General features: G+C 38.9%; 1 protein-coding gene across 6 annotated transcripts in view; it reads left to right on the top strand.

The window, feature by feature from the left end:
* TRAK1 (trafficking kinesin protein 1) overlaps nucleotides 1-20,408 on the top strand; it is a 124,289-nt gene that overhangs the window by 30,507 nt on the left and 73,374 nt on the right. For all 6 annotated transcript variants that reach the window (XM_079299928.1, XM_079299927.1, XM_079299926.1 and 3 more), the window contains exon 2: nucleotides 13,775-14,067. Coding sequence is in view for 5 of the 6 variants with exons in the window: in XM_079299927.1 (XP_079156053.1) it covers nucleotides 13,775-14,067 (293 nt within the window). In the remaining variant the exon portion in view is untranslated. The remainder of the gene's footprint in view (nucleotides 1-13,774; nucleotides 14,068-20,408) is intronic.

The raw sequence follows: 20,408 nt of genomic DNA, 5'->3' as shown, positions 1-20,408 counted from the left end.
TGGTCAGTGTTCTCTCTAGTTGCCTTTAACTTTGAGCTATGAATGTCCTGACAGCACTGTGCAGCTGAATTACGTGCATGCATGTTTGGACCAAGGGTAGAGCATGCTCAAATCCCCTTCCTGCTTTAATCTGTGGGAATATACACTGCCACTGTGCACTAATGCATATTCTACATTATTTTGACCTGATTTGCAAATAGATGTATAAATTTAAAGAACTGAGCAGAATATATCTTAAGTGATGTAGTTGTGACACATGACTGCAAAATCAAGCTTCTTATTGTAGAAGGGGGAAAGAGGAAAAATCTGTCAGAATTCAAAAACCTGCACTTAAACACCCTCCAGTAGGTCACAAATGCACTGCAGCAGCAAGAAAATAGTATCTTTTTTCTAGCTGTGTGTTTGAGGTTTGTGTGGTTTCTTAATTGCACTATAAATTGATATCTCTGTATAAGGCCCTTTGAAAACGAGCAGCTTTGGTTTTCAGTGCATTAAGTCTGAACACAATGTAAAGATTGAGGAAGAATAAAAATCTATGAAATGGCACTATTATGCAAAAGTTTTTTGAGAACTTGAAAAACAAACCAAAAACAACCCACCAAAACACCCAGAGCATACTTCCAATTCTTGAGTCATCTGTTGTCTGCGTCTGGACTTGTTTTACATTGTTCTTTCCCACCTCACTGTAGATTTAGCATGAATTATCAGAAATCAGTAGGAGCTGTAAAACACCCTTTTATTCCATATCAGCATGACTGTATGAGCAGCATTATCAGTAGGATTCTGTGGGAGATCACATTGGGTGTATGCTGTGGTGTTTGCTTGGAGTTTCACAGTCTGTTCTGGCGGAACCACTCTCTTCCCTGACCTGTTTGGCATACTGGGCAAGTGATCTTAGCCTAGAAAGTCGTGGATCTAAGTCAAGCTGCTGACCTTTTCCTCCTGCTTATTAATAAACCTTCCTGTTTCTCCTTCAGTCAGTGTATAGAGTGAAGCTGGGAAGAGCATTTCAGCAGTGTCTCACCCTGCTGAGAAGGTGGCAGTGTGCCTTTCTCGGGTTGCACAGAGACACTTTGGGCTGCAGGCTGGAGCTGTGCAGGCAGCTGCTGTGGGTGCCTGTGTGTGCCTGTGTGTGCTGTCAGAGTCTGCACTGAACAGCAGCTCTGAAGAAAGGGCACAAGTGGTGGAACTGCAAACCTACCACGGAAATCTGTTTAAAGACAGAGAGGTCAGGGAAGGAAGGTTCTGGTGTAGCTTGTCATTGCCAACACATTGACCCCACGGAGGCTGTTACTGCTTCTTGAAAGCTGGCTGCCTTTCTGAACTGCAGGACAGTGGCTTATTTTGGCCTTGACCTGTCAGTTGCTGGTGTTGGTGATGATGGAAGTTTACAAGGGAATTACTGCTCAGCTTGAGTCATGGGAAACTTGTCTGTGCTTCCTGTTTTGGCCATGGAGATTCCAACCTAATGATGAATATCAATAGGGTGTTTTTATTCAGTACTGTAAATGATGTATATGCATTCTTTTCTGTCTCCATGGTGATGGACAGGTGTCTGAAAACTGAGTCATGGACCTAACAGAGACATTAAAGTGCATAAAAGAGAAATGTAAAGAGAAGGTTTTAACGTGATAGAGTGTTTTGCTGAGAAGAACAGAAAATGGTTTTTGGTGGAAATTGAGGGTCATGCTGAACCCTGCATTTGGTACAGGTGAATAAACAGTATATTTCTGAAAACTGGATCTGGAACAACAAGGGATGTAAGGATGGTCTAGTGTAGCCACATTTCTACAGTGTGCTGGGTATAGCTACAATATTTGATGCATGTATCCTGGTAGAGGAAATACTGCAATTTTTGCATTAGAATACCACCTTGTGTTTTGCTTGAACTGCTTCATGAACTGTCTGGACTGCTATGTTCTTCTGATCCAAGGGATGACCAAGAATTTGTTAAACGAAGCTGAAACTTATTTGCATGGGATAGGTGATAGCTCAGAGATCTTTGCCATTATTTGGCATACTTCTTAATGTTATTCCAGCATTTCTTATTGAAAATTGTGTTTGAGCCCAAACCCCCTGGTAGATACACTATAATATTTCACCTTGCTTATGCTTAAAGCATGTCTAAATTTAAATCAAAAGCTTTTCTACATGAAATGTAAACAAGTTAAGTAGATCGACTTCTTTTCAGGGAAGTCAGTGCCTATATAGAATATAAAAGTATTTTTCTAAAATTTCTCTCTCTTAATTATGTGATATGCAGTTCTTTCTATACAAGTTCATTTTTTAATTCTGCCACATTAAGTTGCAAAGAATTGCTCTCTAGACCTTCTTCAATTCAAGGATAGCTTCATATTATCTCTTGACAGTAAAAGAGATATGATAAAGCTTTGATTTCTGCTGTAAGAATATGTTGGACAGGGAACTGAAAATTAAGGAAGGCTTAAATAAGGAAATTGAGGGTGTGCTGTCTCCAAGTACTTTTTAATGTAACTGGCTTCAGTTGTCAAATCTTGGCTTCTTTTTAACTTTTTTTTTTCATTCAAGTAAGAGTTTATATATCAAATGAGCAACCTACACAGGGAATTAAAAGAGTAGGTAGAGAGATCTGTTCCTTTCAGGAAATCCTGTGTTTATATTGAGGATTATACTTGTGGGCCTTGTTTTCCATTTTCTCTGTTGCTCTTGAAATCTGAATCTTCCCTTGACAGAAACTCACTTCTTCTTGCACAAATAAAAAATGTGAGTCTTTCAAATAGACAGACTATTACTTTGGCTTTAGTGATACTTTCCTATGATCTCAAAATGTATCATCTTCAAATATAACCATGGGCAGTTAAAATCCAGAGGATGTTCCAGTCTTATTACAGTTATTTTGAGAAAACTGGGTATTGGGAATGATAACTTTCCTTGTGCTAGAGTATATATGAGTCAAGGGAAATGAATTCTAATTGTGGTTCTGAGGCTGATAGGACCATTGCTCTGCCAAGTTAGGTCATGAAAAATCATTTTGAAGGAAGACATTTCTAAGCATCATAATATACTTGTTTTGAGAGAGGCTTTTTTTTTAAACTGCAGTTGGGCAACATTTGTGATTTCTTTAATATTTTTCAATTTTATAAAGAAGTGCTTCAAATGCTGAGTTCTCCAACCTTGTGAAGCTACATGTTATTCTCTGTGCTTTTACATGTAGCATGTCTCAGTAATATTTTGCTGAATTGGTTCAATTCTTTTTATTGCCCAAGAAAGGTTGCTTTTGGTACTGTAGTGAAAAGTTCCACTTACAGAGAAATTTCAGTCTTGCACACAAAAAATAAAATCCTTAACCTAGAGGAAAAAGATTTGTCTAAAAACTGTTTTCCTTATGGAAAGCTGGCTGGGTTGCTTGCCTGAAGCTGTTGGTAGACTCTGAATGCTTTCTTACTGGATGCTAAGATACAAATAAGTCATAAGGCACACTGACAAGTGAGGATCTGAGATGTCTGATGGTAAAGCAGGTCAGCTTGCCTAGTCTGCTTACAGTAGTTTTGGTCTCAGTATTGTATTTAATTTGTATTTATACCACCTAGCTTAAGCTCTTGTGTAGTTCTCCCCTGTAAGGACACTTTTTTTTCTCTTTTGTTCTGTTTGGCATTGATGGGGTTTTTTTGTATGTGTGTAAAGACTGTATCACAGTTTTGCTCTTGCCATCTTCATGTTAATGCCCTTTGAATTCTAAAAAACTGTTTTAAAATCTTTACTTGTGTGACTTTGACTTTAATGGCACTTAGCCATGGATAATTGGCTCCGTTTCCTAAAATTCCACAGCCTGTTGTTAAGATAAACAATTCTAGGTTCCCAAGAACATAGACACATGTATATGATAATATACCGATTATACAGAGCAACCTTTGAACAACAAATTCTGGTTTTCTTATTCTATTCTTGATGTTTGCACACAAGCATCAGAAGCAGAAAAATGACTTGACAGAATAATTGTGCCATGTTTTAAACTACAATGTAGCCATTTGAGACCGGCTGTGAAATGGCTTTGTTCTGCTGTAGCCATTGGCCCTTAGGGGAGCTGGAGGGAGGCAGTCCTGCATTGGAATGGTGTGTGTTGAGATGCACCCTCATTAGTCAGGGGCACATGTCTCAGTTGCTGGGAAGGCCATGTGACCAAGGCTTCAGTATAAGGCCCTGGATTGCTGGATATTTTGGAATTTGTGGTCTGGTTATGTCACTCCTCAACACTGGTACCTAAAGTAACTTGTAAGGTTCAGATATCAACAAGTGTTGGAGACCTGGCTTTCTCTGGGCTGGCAAGGGCCGTGAAGATGTGATCTGTATTTCCCCCTGCCCAAAGCTTTAGAGCGGGGCTATAATTGCAGAGCTGTGTTCAGTTCCCTCCCCTCGTGTCCTCTCAAACATAACAGTGCATGGTTGAAAGCATTGCTCCCATACACACCTAATCAGAGATGGCAAAAGAAAATGGATATGAGGCCCAGGGATATTAACAGCCAGTTAAGAAATTATGGGATAGGTTTTGAGAAAATGTGGGTGTTCAGGATTGTAGGGCCACCTTGAAGAATGATGAAAGCTCTGGCTGGATTGTGCCAATTGCTCAAGCACGTGGAGAGGCTTGCTGCCAGGGACTGAGGGCCAGTGATGCTGGTGAGCCAAAGCAGATCAACTTAGCATCTTACTCAGAGCAGGAATTGGTGCTCTGACTGTCCTTGGAGGTAAGCTTCCCAGTAGTTCTCTCTGAAATTGCTTCTAGCAGCAACAGAATATTCAAAATCTCTTAATTTCTGAAGGCAGTAAAAACCAGGGTATTCTTACTCAGCAGATTTTATTTCAGGGTTTGGATTTGTTTGTTGGTCTTATTTTTGAATAATATTTTTATATAATTATTCAACTTAGTCTGTAGATAAGTGGATCAGGACACAGGAGTTACAGTGTGTGGGTTTTTGTTGGGGTTTTTTTTAGGGTAATTTGCAAAAAATTGAATTCCTTTTATCCCTGCTCTCACTGACTAAATGCAATAAAAAAAAAGTAAAAAAAAAATCAGCAGTCTTGTGTTATATGATATTTTGTTCAAATATTTTCAGCAGGTCAGCTATTAAAATTTGAAATAATGACACTTTTTCCAATCCTGTAAATCAGTATTTTTTTAAAATTTAAAGTATTCCATCTCCATGTAGACTCTTACAAGTCATTGCAGAGGGTGGAAAATGAGAAATTCCTCCTGTAACACAAGAAGAACAGTAGTTATGCAAAACAAGATTAAAATTCCCTCCTCTCCCCCAGGTTTTAAACCATGATAAATATTTGGTTTGAGCCAGTCTGTTCTTTGTTTAGAGTTACTTGACTAAAACTCTTGGCCCTAACTTGCTGGCAATTAGGTCTATTGTATTTTTGATTAAACAGTAGTGTAGGGGTGGTGGGAAACCAACAGTGGCATGGTCTCTTGGCTGTCTTCCCCTGCTCTTTGGCATTGCCCTGAGAAAGTATGGCTGGGCTGGCTCATCAGGGGTTTAGCTTGGAATGGGAGCAGATTTTAATTTGAATATCTTTACCTGCTGCCTGCTGTCCTAGGCACAGTCATTTTTCAATGAGTCCTTGGGAGGTTTTGTTTTGTTTTCCTTGTACAAGTAGCTAGTTCATGTGTGTGTAGTGCATTTGTGACTCTGCTTCTGGGCAAGTGCTCTCACTACTCCTTCCTGTGGATAGGAAGTGAGCTCAGCACTTCAGAGCAGAGACAGTGATGTTACCTCAGCTGATGCAGCTCAGAGACTTTGTGATAATCAACAGCACTCCCCAACCAGCAGAAAAGTTGTACCTGAAACTCTCATTGGAAAGCCTTTGAGGTTTGTGGAGAAGTAAAGAAGTGGGGAGTTCCATTATCTTGTGGTGTAAAGAGAGCTTTTCGTATTTCTGCTATCTCTGTTCCCACCCATATTATTTGAGGACCTGGTTTGCTGTTGGTGTGGTCCTTTTCCCCATACTTGAGCCCTGAAAAATCTTTGATACCTGCCTTTTTTTAGTGGTATAAGGAGATGGGCTGATAGGCATGGTGTTTATGTACCAAAACTGATGCTCTTGTATTCTAGCTTTGTGTTCACTGTGTTTGAGACTGGAGTCCATACATACTAAATATAACAGCAGACCAATCCAAAATAATTTGATTTGGTGATTTTTTTGTTTTGTTTTGTTTTGCTTCTTTTAAGTTATAAGATCTTACCTTCAGCAAGTATTAGTCCATGCCTTTTGGATCCATCTCACAGTGATCTACTCAGTGAGAACCTTGCACACACATGGGTGTGAAAAGGAAGTACATGTTTGCAGTGTTTGTACTCTGCATTGCCATACCTTTGAGCTTTGTTTTCTTTGCTCATGAGTTCCTTGTTTGCCTGCACGTGCAGTTCTCGTACACTCTGCACTAGTGGTGGTGGTTGAACAGCTTTCCCTTTCCAGGGCAGACACACAGTTGAAGATCTCCCAGCCAGGAGCATGAGGTGTTGCAGGAATGGGAATACATCATTTACATTTTTGCATTTTTATTTATTCATTGAGAGAGGGACATGGTGGGAGGAGATGGAGGAGGGCATGATTTTTGGCCTATATTTAATAAAAGGAGAGGGAACTGTAAAAACTCCCGAGGTAATGTGAGCCTTACACAAGGGAGAACTATTTATAGATCCCGGCAATGTTTGCCTGAAGGAGCTCGACAGCAGAGCAGGGCAGTGTTACATAAAGCTGGGTGAGAGCACACTTGTGCCCTCACAGCTGCAAAGGTCAAACCCAGGGCTTGTCTTACAGTAGGCTTCCACTCTCCCGTGCCCTGAGGGGAGAAGAGACTGATGGGCTCCTTCTGAAGGCCAATTCTTAGGGTGAGAAACTTTGGTTTGTGGAGAGCAGTGGTGTGGTTTTCTTGTAAGAGCCTTATTATTTGTGATGTTTTGATTTCATCATTTTTTCAGGAAACATGAGTGTTTTGATTGATGACCTAATAGTCAAATAAGGCTAAAAAAGGCCACAGCAGCAGCTTTGGGTACCTTGACAGTGAGATTTCAAGCTGTACATGGTTATGTTATGGTTTAAGCAGCTTTTTGGTTGTTGCTGCTGCTTTTCTGGCTTTTCTTCTCTAGTGGTGGTTTTTTAAATTCTAAATGACGTTACCATGCCATTGGCAGTTAACCAAGTATTGTTCTGGTTTTGGATGCCTTCATCAACTTAGTACTTGTTTGTTAAGAGGCTTTGCAGAAGTGATTTTAGAAGCCCTTCAGATTTTTAGCTTGAATTTTTTTTTTATAGTTTCACAGGCAGAACAGCCTTTCTTAGGGAGGTATATACTTTGACAAGATCCTTTATAGTGTGTGGCATTAACACTGGGTGTTGATACTTTCCTGAAACATTGCATTTGGCTAGGTCAAAGCATTCCTAATCCCACTGTGAAGGAGAAAAAAATCCAAAACCAACAAGAAGCATGGAGTATGATTAGAATGTACTAAAAAGCTAGAAATTTTAGGCAAGAAGTTTGATTAAAAGGGCCTTGAATGACTTCAAAATTTTGGGTAAGGATGTAGTCTAGAGTTGTCCAAGATGTTTGTCCCTTTAGTTTTTACTGTAAAATTATTGGAATTCTTGTAACATGAGAAATGCAGAATTATGTAAAGTGTTTGAAGGTAAATAAAGTGCTTCTCACTTCTATCACTCATCTATGGTGCTTAGACTCTTTATGTCCCTTGAATTAGAGATTTTAACTAAGCAGTCAGCATTCTGCATGTTTAAAAGACAGCTTCTGAGCAGAAGCTAAACCCCATCGTTTATAAGAGAGTATCTGCTAAAGCATATAATTGAAACAACTCAGTAAATTCTTTGGGATCATATTCAGCCTTTATCTGAAAGTTACACACACACGCACACATTCACTGTTTAAGTGTGAAAGCCAGACCTGAAAATAGTTGTTTCTTCAAGGTCTGACACAGTGTATTGAAGTGGAAGAAGGCATTTTGACTTTTGAACCCACCCACTTAGTGACGAAATTGTTTCTAAATTAAAAAAATAAACTTTCATAGTTCCAAAATGTGCATTATGAAAGAAGTAGTTGAATACTTAAAGCAGTTCTAAGTTGCTTCAATCAATTATTTTCCCAAACAACAAAGGTAGGTGAGCAAATTAATCTTTTAACAGATGAGACAGACATACAAATACATACATAGCTTTGATTTGCTTCAGTGTCTATGTGGAGCATTTTGCATCTGAAGCTTTTTTTTTTTTTTTTTGAGGGGGGGTAGATAAGAACTTTGAGGATTCTTTTTAAACAACTTAGTGAAACTTATCAGACTTGTTATAAATCTATGAAATGCCTCTGTTTTAAACTGTGATGCAGAAAACAAGGAAGGACATTTCTGGTGGGACTCTTTCAAGTTTTTCAATAAAAGGGTGGAATTTGTACATTCTAAAACCCTCTGATCTGTTTTAAGCAGCAGTTACTACTTAGTAAATGATAGTCAGTGAACTGGTAAATGAGAATATAGGATCAGGGCTCTGAAGCTCCAGGCAGATGTGAAAATTAGAAAGCTCTCTCAATCCCTTGATATCTTGTGGTTCTGTCTAAATTAGCATATACTTTGGCCAGAAGGGGGGATGACTAGATCAAAACACTGAAGCTTCATAAATCTTCATTACTGATTTGAGGGGGTTACTTTAGGTTAGATTTAGCTTATCACCTTGGGCTGAATGTCCCCACTTACCTGTGCCTTAGAAGCTCTCAAAGGAGAAAATTTAATAGGTACTTGCCAGATGACTTGTTGGTGATTTAGCCCATGGGCCTACCTGAAGTTTCATGTCCCTGTAAGACAGCAAGTTGCATTTGAAGGGCATCTTGCAGCAGAGTTTTCAGATTCTTACTGAAAGGGAATTGACTGTTCATGTGCACCAGAGCTGTTATTCAAAACCAGCCAGCTCACAGTAAAAGGTTTTGCTTTTGCTCTAAACCAAACAGCGTAGTTCAATTGCATATGAGAGTATGCATAGCAAAAGGATGACCTGGAAGATTTTAGTCAGATGTTCTGGAAAGATACTTCCTTAACAGAGGGAATAAATATTTCTTTAACTTGGCAGATGTTCACAGTGTCCCAGTTGCCATTTTAGACTATTGAATAAAAGTAGTGCTTGAATCACAAAATCTGAGCTGGATAATTAAAAATAGCTCAAAGCTTAATAATCACCAAAAGGTGCAGCATGTGGCTCTTGGGTAGCACATTAGGAGTTTCAGATGTTTTGTAACTACAGTAAATTGCTGTTGCTACAATCCAAGATGGTGGTAAGAATAATGTTGCAAAGTCATGGATGACTTACTAGGCATTGCTGGGCTCTAGATAAGCACATGGGTGAATATCTGTGTCGTCTTCTGCTTTTGATGGAGGAAGAAGGATTGCTAAGTCATTTGTGTATTTAGATTCAGAGTTAAGTTGCATTATACTTAAATAAAGAAAAGCTTTTATCTCAAATGACAGTGGAAAAGAAAATGTTTTTTTCTTTATTTGCTTGTATATGAAATTTTAAATCTATGAAACTCCACCCTTTTCCCATAAAACAAATTGCAAAGAAAAAATGAACAGTTTTTTTTTCATCTCCAGACCCCAGAAATGGCTGGCTGTTGAGGAGATTTTTTTCCCTCTATCTCAAAACCATTACATTTTAGCTTTGAACTGCTTTGCAAAGCTGAATTTTATTTTTTTTTTTGTTTTTTTTTTGGGGTTTTTTTTTTTTTTCTTTTTGTAAGTGGAACACCTTGCTGACTAATCACAGCTCAATTCTGGACTTGCCTCTTGTAATCTGGGCTGCCACGTACACTACAGTCAGTACCGAATGTACTTCTTCATCAAGTCTTGGTTACATTGCAGTCACAGTCCCATCTATTGTGTGGATGTACTATTAGATTGCAGAGGTGTTGGCTGTATGTAGAATTTAAGGTCTTGATATAGCAATCATGCCAGTACTCTGTTTTAGGCATTTATTGGGTTAGACCAAAATTTGAGCATTCTACAGAGGTGGTGTGCATGAGCAAGTCTTTGTGCTTGTGTGATCATTCTAACAAAGTGCAAGGTTGGAATGATTGCCTTTCAACAAACAACTGACTTTTTTTTAAGAGTAGAATGAGCTTTGGTAGAAAGATATAGATGATAAACTTTAGGGAATTTTTCTCTTTCAACAAACTGGTTTACACTGAATAATTTAGTTAGATCAAATATTTCTTTAGTCCCACCTCTGTCTATTGGCCTCAGACTGTTGTAGTTAGACTGGGAGGAATGGTACAATACAGCAAATGGTACAATATGGCTTTTACCATACTGAGGCAAAAGCCGAATTATGTCATCTTAGGTAGCAGAGGAGTTATTTAAATCCTATATGCAGGCTGCTGTGGATATACGCAGTAAAAAGAGTGGAATGGGTTGAATTTTCATTAAGAAAAGTTACAATCTGATTTACAAACCCTGCACTTGTTTGGATGTCAGATTAAGTACAAAACTCCAATAATGATTTATTATCCTCATTTGTATGTCAGAATGAGTAAATACCAAGGAGTTCAAGAACAATTTGTATAATCTTGTTTGTTAATATTGTATGTGCTGGCGACGCTGACTAAAGAGAAATATTAATGTTGTGTATTTCCTGGGGACAGTAGCTACCATTTCCATTTCTCTTCATAGCTGGTTCGGCAGTCTGGTATTGCTCAGTTTCAGTTTGCTTTTATTTTCTGCAATAACAAGATGTAGAAGTTTAAATGACGAGTGTGTGTGGATTAGGTGGTAATATTTGCCTTGCAAGAGAGGCCATACAAATAGTGCCTCTGTAAGTTTTAGAAGAGTGAACAACATTTCTCCTCTGTGTTTATGAGAACTGAGGATATTTAATAAATCTGAAGGGAAACAGACGCACACAATTATGTTGTCCTTTTTTCTTCCATGATACAAGGATTTAAGATCAAGGCCAATTCTCTCTCTTAAACATGCATTTGACTGTCTCATGTAGATGCTCCATGTGTTTCTGTGGTAGAACAGACAGACTGTTGTGAATTGTGGGGCATTTAGCTATTGTTCCTTCTTTGTGCTTTCACGCTTATTTTCTTCTAGTTTCCATGAGTGCCAGCAGTGAAACAGTTTGTTTGAAGGAAGAGCATTGATGACCTCTGTTTCTGGGTGCATATCTCTATTTACTCTTAACAGAGCCAAAGGTTGGGATGGAGCTTAGAGGAGAGGGAGAAATGGTTCCATAGTGCCTCAGTGAAGTGAATGTTAAGAGGTTAAACTCATTCAACACAACTTACTAGAGCACATTGGAATGTTATGTTCTGCCCAAAAGTATTTTTGGTGAGGACTGTGTGGGAGAGAAATCGTGGTCAGGTACATCACATGTTGGATGTCATTTGTTCAGAAAAGTTACAAGATTTTAAATTCTCACTTGAAGGCTGCACACAAATCACAGCTTGGTTATCAGTATTGTTTCATTCAGGAGTGCTGTTTTCTTACTGGCTTCCTGAGGTTGCTAAGGAAAGGCCTGGGGAGGAGGACAAGAAAAGCTGAAAAGTGCTGTTGATTCTTATAGTTATTAAATCACAGTCATGGCCTTGTTCATAACAACAGACTTATCTAACAGTTTCCCAAAACAAATGTAATTCACAGATGTGTGCTAGCAGCTAGGACAGAATTGAGCCCATCTAAAGAGCCAGTCTGTGTATTTCCAGTACTTTTTGTTTATAGTTTAAACTCTATCTTCTATCTCTCTGTCTTCAGTGCAGAGGGGAAAATTAAGATTTGCATTTTGATTCCAACTTCATTTGAGCAACTAATTTTAATATCAGTAATCTCAGTACTGTAATTTCTAAAGAGCTACTTAAAAGGGGACCATTTTATAAGTAATTAGTACAAGTAACCCCATTGTTCTCTTCAGTATGTACCATGATAGTGCAGGAATAATGGATGTTCTGCAGGGGAACCATAACACTTTCTGTTAAAGCACTTGAGTGGAACTTTCTCTTCCTGCAGCTGCCACAGTAGGGTGTAATTTTTATTAGGGTATGGTATAAATTTATCATTCAATTTAGTATATTCCTTTAGCTGTTACAGTCCTTACAAAATACAGTTTTTGAGCCTCTGAGTTTGGGAAGTATTTCCAGGTTAAATGATACCATGCAGGAATACAAATGTATGTAATTGAGGTAAACTTAATGAAATGTTATTTTGTGTATAAGGGTGTTTTTTCCAAGAGTTAATATTGCCCATCTGCTTTCTAGTTATTATGTTCTGATTTCAGTGCAAATGTATCCTTGTTGAGACCTCCTGAAACAGGGAGAGAATTTTGCTTTTTTGTTCTTATGCTGAAGGGAAAAAATAGGTAGACAAAAATGATGCTGGTGCAGTGTTCCAGCTTTGTTGCAAGACTTTTCTGGAACTTGCTCCCAGAAGGTGTAAATGCCTGATCTTTGTCTTGACAGTTTAGAGACTGATATTTGGGTTTTGCAGTGAGTTTCTAGAAATACTGTCATGTTTTGGTGAAGCAGTAATGTTATTGGTGAGAAATGCCAGAAAACAGGATGCCAAAATACTGAGTGTGACTTTAGCAGCAAAATAAGATTGTCTGGACACGTTCCAGAGATTAGAGAGAGCCTTTTCAATACAGCGTTCTCAAGAAGACTGTTGTTCTGGTTCTCAGTGAAGCACCAAACAAGGCATTTCTGTTGCTGCACTTGCATATGGACTTGCATCCACACCTGCTGCTTGCAAATCAGTGCAATTGTGTTTTCTTGCTGTCTGGCTTCCTGTTTTCCCCATGTTGTCTGGGTGTTCCTGTGTGGCTTGTGCTTCAGCTTCTGCTTATGCATTGTAGCTATTGCATATATAAAGTCTTTCAAGTCCTTTCCCAAGTCTGTTTTTCTCTTATCCCACATTTCCTTTTCTAGCAGTATGGAGCATTTGCATCTTTCCTTACACTGCTGATAACCAAAAGCAGTAACATACCACCAGTTTTTGCAGTGCCTTTAGCTCCTTATGCAAAAGGTTTGGTTAATTTTTGGGGGAAGTGTGCTCTTTTTCATTCCTTCTCTGGACACTTGCATCATGCTGGGGGCATCAGTATCCAGCCTTGAGGGACTTCATTCCCAGTTTGAGGCTGAGACACTGGCGAGCAGCAGTGTGGTCAGTCCTTTAACCCAGGGTTCCTTGAATTTTGTTTTCTGTCTTCTCTGTAAAGGGAGCAGAAGTACCAGCTGCCAGTCTGTGGGTGAGGGGCTGAGCTGTACAGTGGAAAGTCTAGTACGGTTATAGTACTTCTGATCACTGTTTGCTATCAGTTGATTAATGATAAATTATTATTCAAGTGCCAGTAAATCAGCTAGGGATGTGCAGCTTGTCTGTATGACCTGGCTCATACAGATGCTGGCTTACACAACTTTGACCTGGCTGACATGGGAGAAAGTTGGTGAATGAGCCAAGGTGAATGGATTATGTTTACTGTAAGTTGGTGTGGCAAAAATATGAATGTTTAATCAGCTGTTGGTGAAAAGCACAGTATAAGGACTGGTACTTTGCCACTGTGCAAGGTGCAGAGTGCACATGAGTGGGCAAAGTGCAGAGATAGGCAGCTGCTCTGTGAAGAGTGTAGGGGTTTTAGTATTTGCTGAACTTGTCAGGTTAAACTAATGTTTAAGAGAAAGAAAATTATCTGTCCTGATATGCACTGGTTGGAATGGCTTGAACTGAACATTTGTTTCTTTTGTGTTCTGCAGACTTCTTGAAGCCAGCTCTAGCAAAGAGAAGGAGTTCCATCTGTGCCAGCCAGCCCCAGTCTCCAGTGCTGGTCCCCCTGATGGCACATTGTACAAGCCTGTGAAACCTGCCAAGCTGGACGCCACAGCTTTGCACGACTGCACTTTGGCCGCCGCTGTGCCTCCCTCGGAGCTGTCGAACCATGCAGTACTAGCCTGCGACACAGGCGTTCACGAGGAGCACTATGTGAGCGAAGGCGTGGGAGATGATGAGCCAGACTGCAGAGAGTACAGAGATGCCTGCACCATTACTGGTAAGCAGTCAATCCTTTACCTTGCTGTAGAGTTAGGTGTAGAGTTAAACTTCCATTCTTGAGCTCATGAATAGCTCTGCCGCTGTTCTGCACATTTTATGTTGTTTAAGAAGAGATTTCACAGGCACCAGGATTTTCGATTAAAGCACTTTGTAATGTGTAAGGTCCTTGCAAATAAGTCAATGACAGCTGTGAAACCAGGTTACTGTATTTATGTACTAGGGAAATTGAACCATTTGAAAGTTTGCTTGGAAAATAACTGAAGTCAGGGATGAAGAGAAGGGAACACTGCACCTTTGTTTATGGAATGCTTGTCTTAATGGTCAGCCTAATTTTGATTTTTATCTTCATATGCTAATTGCTTTCTCATATGAAAAACATGAGTAATAGAATCCAACATTTTTAGTGTACATATTTTTGCTTTTCAAAGCTATTTCGCTTTTTCACATTCATTCTGGAACAGTAAAAGTTAATGTATATGGAATAGCTTCTTCTGCATGCTTTTATGAAAGGTTGAATATCTTATTTTAGATGCATACAAATAAATGGAATATTTGTTGAAGTATGGTATTTTAAGTAGAATTAGATTCTTAGTGCTGTGGTCAGCTGATCCAGTTTTTGTGTTCAAGTAATCACTGTAACTCAGTTTAGTTTTGCTTATGGCCATAAAATGACAGGCAGCTTCCATTCCAGATGCATGGTTTGTTGGCTGAGCTGTGAGGCTTCTTTTAGCCTAATATGACCTTGTGAGTTCTAAGTCCTTTTGGGAATGTTTGAGGAGTCAGCTGAGTTTTTGGAAGGGAGAAATGAAATGTCCGAGAAAAACAGCAGTAAGACTAAGGTCCTTCTAATTGGCAGCCAGATACTTTTATTCTGAGTTACTTTCAGGCTTTTCTAGAATAGCCTTTAAATCAGAGAACTAGCTAATGGTAACTGTCAGCAGCTGCTTTAGTAGCATGCTTTAGCTTAGCTCAGCCTAACAGCTGTGTAGTTACTAAGGGCTGATATTTTGAAAGAAGAAAATAAAGGGCAGAGGTGCTCTCAAGTCCACCCATATTTCCTTGAAAAGGCAAGCAGCAGGATTAACACTCGAGTCACTTTGTCAGGTATGCATCTACATAAAGCAAATGTTTTGTTTAAACAAACTTACTTGCCATCCTTCCTTCCTTGTTTTCATGGATTTAGAGCTCTGGTTAGTTCAGAAATGGTCATCCTTTTGACTTCCATTTAGGTATTTGCTTGTTAGGTAGATTAGAAAGTACACATCACATAAATTCATTCCAGATAATATAACTCTTGTTTCCAGGCCTCTTGTAGAAAGATCTTGCAATCTGTTCTGTTTGCTGTGGCCTCTCCCCTTCAATCCCTCTCTATTAACAGGAATTTAACTTTGTTTTTCTGTTTCTGACTACAAGCCAGGACAACCAACTTCTTTAAAGAACCAAGATGCCTTCATGATTATGGTTTCTTGAAAGACAGGCCAAACTCACTTTTAAATGTTTAAAAAGTTTTTATTAATTGGAGGCCAGTGCATGTTCTTGCTACTTCACATTCTTTCAAGTCTCATACAGTTTCTGAATCTTTCTTTTTGCTTAGCTCTCAGCCAAGTGTTGTTTACAGATTAGTCCTAAATTGCTTTCTTAAATGGATTTGCTATTCTGCAGGGTCAGATTTGTACTGTTAGTGACCTAAGGACAACATGATGTGACTTGCAGTAGAAATAGCAGTGGTTTTGTTGATTGTTTCGTTAGTTGGTGGAGTTTTTTTGGTGTTCCTGGATTTTTGAGTTTCAGCTTTTTATTGGGTATTTTAAAGGTGTCAGAGGGCATAGACTGGAAGTCAAGAATTAGTTTCATATTCGCTCTGTAAAATCTTTATCAGTGTTGTGTGCAGATATGCAGTTTATACCCCTGAAACAATCTGAAAGATAAATACTTGATTGAATTGTCAGGATTGTTACAGACTTTAACATGAAGACTTTGTTCAGTTCTGATTGAAAAGTTGTCACTACTTCTATTTTTAAATTGTTTCTGGGGAAAAAAATTGCTCAAGTCTGCATATACTATACTTTTTCTTCTGATGCCAAACCTTGACTCATCCTAGGGTTCAAGTTCAGCAGTCAGGGTAATTATATATTCTTTTAGTCTTAAATTAACACCTGCAGCCTATTGTATGAGTTTATTTGCAAAAATTCCTGCAAATAAAGGCTTGAGCACAGTTAAGAAAAGAATGGGAAACTGAGGCACAATGTAGTGTGGTGATGCTTTCTGGAATGCAGCAAGCTAATGGTAATGGGAGCTATCTCTGATATAGATCATAGTAAATTATATGATGTGTGCATTTTGCTTTTTAAAGTTTTAAGACCATTGATGCTCAAAGAATTTTTAATGCTGCTTCCTTTTCTTTTTGTTACTGTTTCTGTTTCCCATTATGTTTGCTAGAAGTAGAGAGGCACTTTGGCATTCTCTGTCAGCAGCACCATCTTTCCTGCCTGGGACCCAAGAGCAGATTCAGTGAGAGCATTGCACGTTCTGATTGTGCTAAGCATATTTTCTTTGATATAGGGTTGACTTAAACATTTCTTGTCCCCAAACCTTCTCAGAATTGTGCTTGAGCAAATTTCTGTGGGAGTGCAACTTAGAGGTATTTCAGGCAACTGGTCTGGATAGAATCCCTGCTGTGCTTTTGTGTCAGAGAGGAGATGAGGGTTACTTTTTAGTTAGGTCACAGCTCTAATAGGTCCTATTGTGTGGCCTATAAACAATTCTGTTGGTATAACAGAGGCAATAAGCACTGTAGGCCTGGGCCCAAGTGACAAAAACAGTGTGCTGAAAAATTTCCTCAAGCCGGTGTCTGAGAGGGACAGAACCCTAAAAGCACCTTTCCCACTGAATTTGATACTAAATCTCCATCCAAAGCTCATAGGTGCTGAAGTTTTATGCAGGTAAATGCATTTGGATCTGTGCTGACTTCAGAACAGAAATGAAATAGGATAGTTGATCCCTTGAAAAAAATTGTAAGTGTTTTAAGAGGTATGAAAAAAGTGCTGGTGAAGCACATACTTTCTAAACACTAAACCTGAAAACTGACTCAGTAGCAGTTGTAATAGATTTTCTGTTTTATAATATTTTATTCTGTGTTTTGTTAGCAAGATTTAGGAGAAAAGATCAGTGTGGTCTGACTTCAAGTTTTCTATTGCTATTGATTGTGGAGCTCCTGCAGGTAAATGGGCAGAAAACTCAAGCCCTGAGGTTGGTAGATAGTGGGGCAGCACTGTATGGAAGTGGCATGGTGCCACTACATGTGGGAGGCACCTGTTGTTTCCTAGTTGTTTTTCTTTCTTTTTAACTTTTCTTTTTCTTGCTGCATTCATTCATCCAAGAGCATAGAAATAGGAATACGGATCTAGCACCATCTAGTGTTCCTTTTGCTAGAAAGGGAGTGGAAATGCTTTTCAGGCTCTGTCTTTGCTGTAATTGCAGTGCAGTCCTGAATACTTTCTGGTCTGTATGATCAGATGTTGATGAAAAGAGCAACTGGAGTTGGGACCTTTCTTCTCTAATACCACCACCACAGCCATCTCATTTTTTGTAGAGCAGGAAGGGATGTAATCTTGACATGAAAAAGCAGAATATCACTAAATTGCTCAGTAGTCCTATTTTTATGAATTAGAAAAGCCTCTTAGTCTGATTGCCTTTTTCTTATCTGTTAGCTGCTGTCAGACAAATCCTATCCTCCTGGAAATGGGGAATACAGTGGGGATGGAAGCCTGAAATATCACTGGATATTACTCTTGTGATAGCTGTCTGACTGCCAGAATATTTTTGCGAGGCTTTTTGGTTGTGTTGTTTTTTTTTTCTCTTAAAATATGCTTTACACAGTATCATTAGACATCTTCAGTTAGTTAACTTTGTCTGCTTTTGCATGTTTGAATACTCACTATTTGCACTGATTTTTGGTATGGTGTACTTTGTAATTCAAGTGCTACCTGCTTAATATGCCATGTAGGTTTCCTTCATCCTTCTCTGAAAAGGGAGAGAATGAATGGACTGTAATTTAAATTGCCCAGCTCCTTCATTAGTTTGCATGATTCGTTTGTTCATTGTACTAATTACTCTTACTAGATGCATGTAGGAGTGTGTTTTCTGGCTGTTCAGGACAATTTCCTGAGGACTGTTGAATTATTGGGAAATGCACTGTGGTAATAACCTGTTCTGTGTCTGTCTTTGTTTGCAATTAGCAAAAGTAGTGGGGGCTTTTGGTTTGGGTTTTTTTGGGTTGTTTTGGGGGGGTTTGGGGTTTTTTTGTGGGTTTTTTGGGTTTTTCATTTTGGTTTGGTTTGGGGTTTTTTCATTGTTGTTGTTGCTGGTTTTGTTTATTTGTTTTTTTCCTTAAAACAAATTTACATTACTTGAGGGGTCAAACCACGAAATGTGGTTTTTTTCTCAGCAGGATGGTGTCAGTGAGAAGTGTTATTTTTGTTTGACTTTCCTTGTGGGTTATGTAATTTGCACTTTTCTGCAGTGACTGTGGTGGAAGGAGTCATAACATCCAGAGAAACAAACTTGCTCTTGCTGTCAAGCCTCATTCACACAATCTTCTAGCAACGTTTGGGTGCAGAAAGTTTTTTCTGGGTTTGCATCATGCCTCTATCCTTATTCAGGCTTTAAATATATTCCCATATGATTCAGAGATTCATTCTGTTCTCCTCCATCAGATTACCATTCTTCATGGCAACATCAACCAATTTTGATAACTGACTGATCCTACAAATAAGTGGCATCATTCTGACCATTTCTTTGTATATCACTTTATTTTGAAATACATGCTTAGGTCCCACAGAATTTCCATTCCATTGTGTGTGTGTGTGGGTGTGGTTCCCCCACCACACGCCCCATCCCCACCCCCCCACCAAGATGCCAGATTTTCTTGTCTGGACGTGCTGATTGTTTTACTCTGGAAGTTCATGGTTGCTACTCCTGTGTGCAGGGACATCAGTCTTGCAGTTTCTGTCAGTATTTGTCCTAGTTATGCTGGATTTTGGTGAATATCAGTTCTTCTTTCCCCTTACGAAGTTATCGTCATGATTTTTAAAAACCTTTGTAGTTTTTTAAACCCCTGCCTACTCCTCTCCCAGCTCTTTTAGTCTCTCCTGTAAATAAAGCTGTGAGGATGTTGGTCCATTCCTCAGCCCATTTTCTTTATTGTAAGTTATTGTCACCGGCCTCATCCTGTAAGTTTGATCTAGTTTTGGTCTTTCTTCCCTCTTTCCTGATGCTTCTGTAAGCAGCGAATGCTAAATTCTGAACAATCTTCCTTTCTCTAAAGTGTTCTGAAAATGCCAGTCCTGTTAACATGATAGCTCCTTTGGCATGACTGGAGCAATTTTATGAGTCTGACTGTATTTCTATCTAGCATACTCTGACAAAATTATCTTATTCTCTGTGCCTGCTGCATCATTGCCTTCGTTTTGAATTTTCTGTCTGGCTTTTGGTGCATTCTTAATCAGCTTTGTGCATATTCTCCCCCCCGCCGTCCTCCCCACTGTTGCTTTCCAGCTCTTTTCAAGTAACCTGGTGGTTTTTTTTGTGATTCCTCTCCTGTGTCAGGTTGTTACACTACCTCTTAATCTGTATCTTGGACATATGTTTTTGTTTTATCAAGGATTATCTTTTTGTGGTTTGATGACGTTTGGTTGGTTGGTTTTCCCTTAAGCAGAATTCTGCTGTGCTCCCTATCTAGCCCTCTTACTTATTTATGCATCCTAATATGATCCATGTTTTTTAGTGTAAACTGTCAATTTGAAGTCACTATGAAAGCAACTGTTGGAATTACAAGTCCCGTGTGGCATTTTTAAAGGCATTCTTCTTAGTTTTCCCTTGTTTTGGGAAGCACTTACCATTCCTAAATATGTACTTTATTCAAAGTAGGTGTCATTAAAGCAGAAAGTGTTCATCAGTGTTCTGGATTTTATTTTTGGAGGCCAGTGCGTAGTAGATTTTTTGGGGATTTTTTTTTTTTTTGGCTTGCATTTTTCCTTTTCCTGTTGTGGTGTAATGAATAGTGCAGGAAGACTAAATAGCTACATTTGATTATTGTTGCATTTAAATATGTGAAAAAACTTCCAAAATTTAGTTCCATAACACATGAAGTTCAGCTTTGCCTTTCTCCCTCAATGTATGTGTGTGTTCATCCTTAAGCAACACATTTTTCACTTAAGGTAAGCATCTGTAAAGAGCAAGCTACATGAGATTTAATTCTCATGTTTTGCTTGTGATTCTGAGAAAGCTTTGTTGACAGTCATTGTTTAGTGGTTGGCACATTTTGTAGTTGGGCTGAAC

The sequence above is a fragment of the Erithacus rubecula genome (assembly GCF_903797595.1).
Source record: "Erithacus rubecula genome assembly, chromosome: 3".
NCBI classification, from domain to species: Eukaryota; Metazoa; Chordata; class Aves; order Passeriformes; family Muscicapidae; genus Erithacus; species Erithacus rubecula.
Note: the sequence above shows the minus strand (reverse complement) of the source record. Positions and strands in the feature narration are given on the sequence as shown.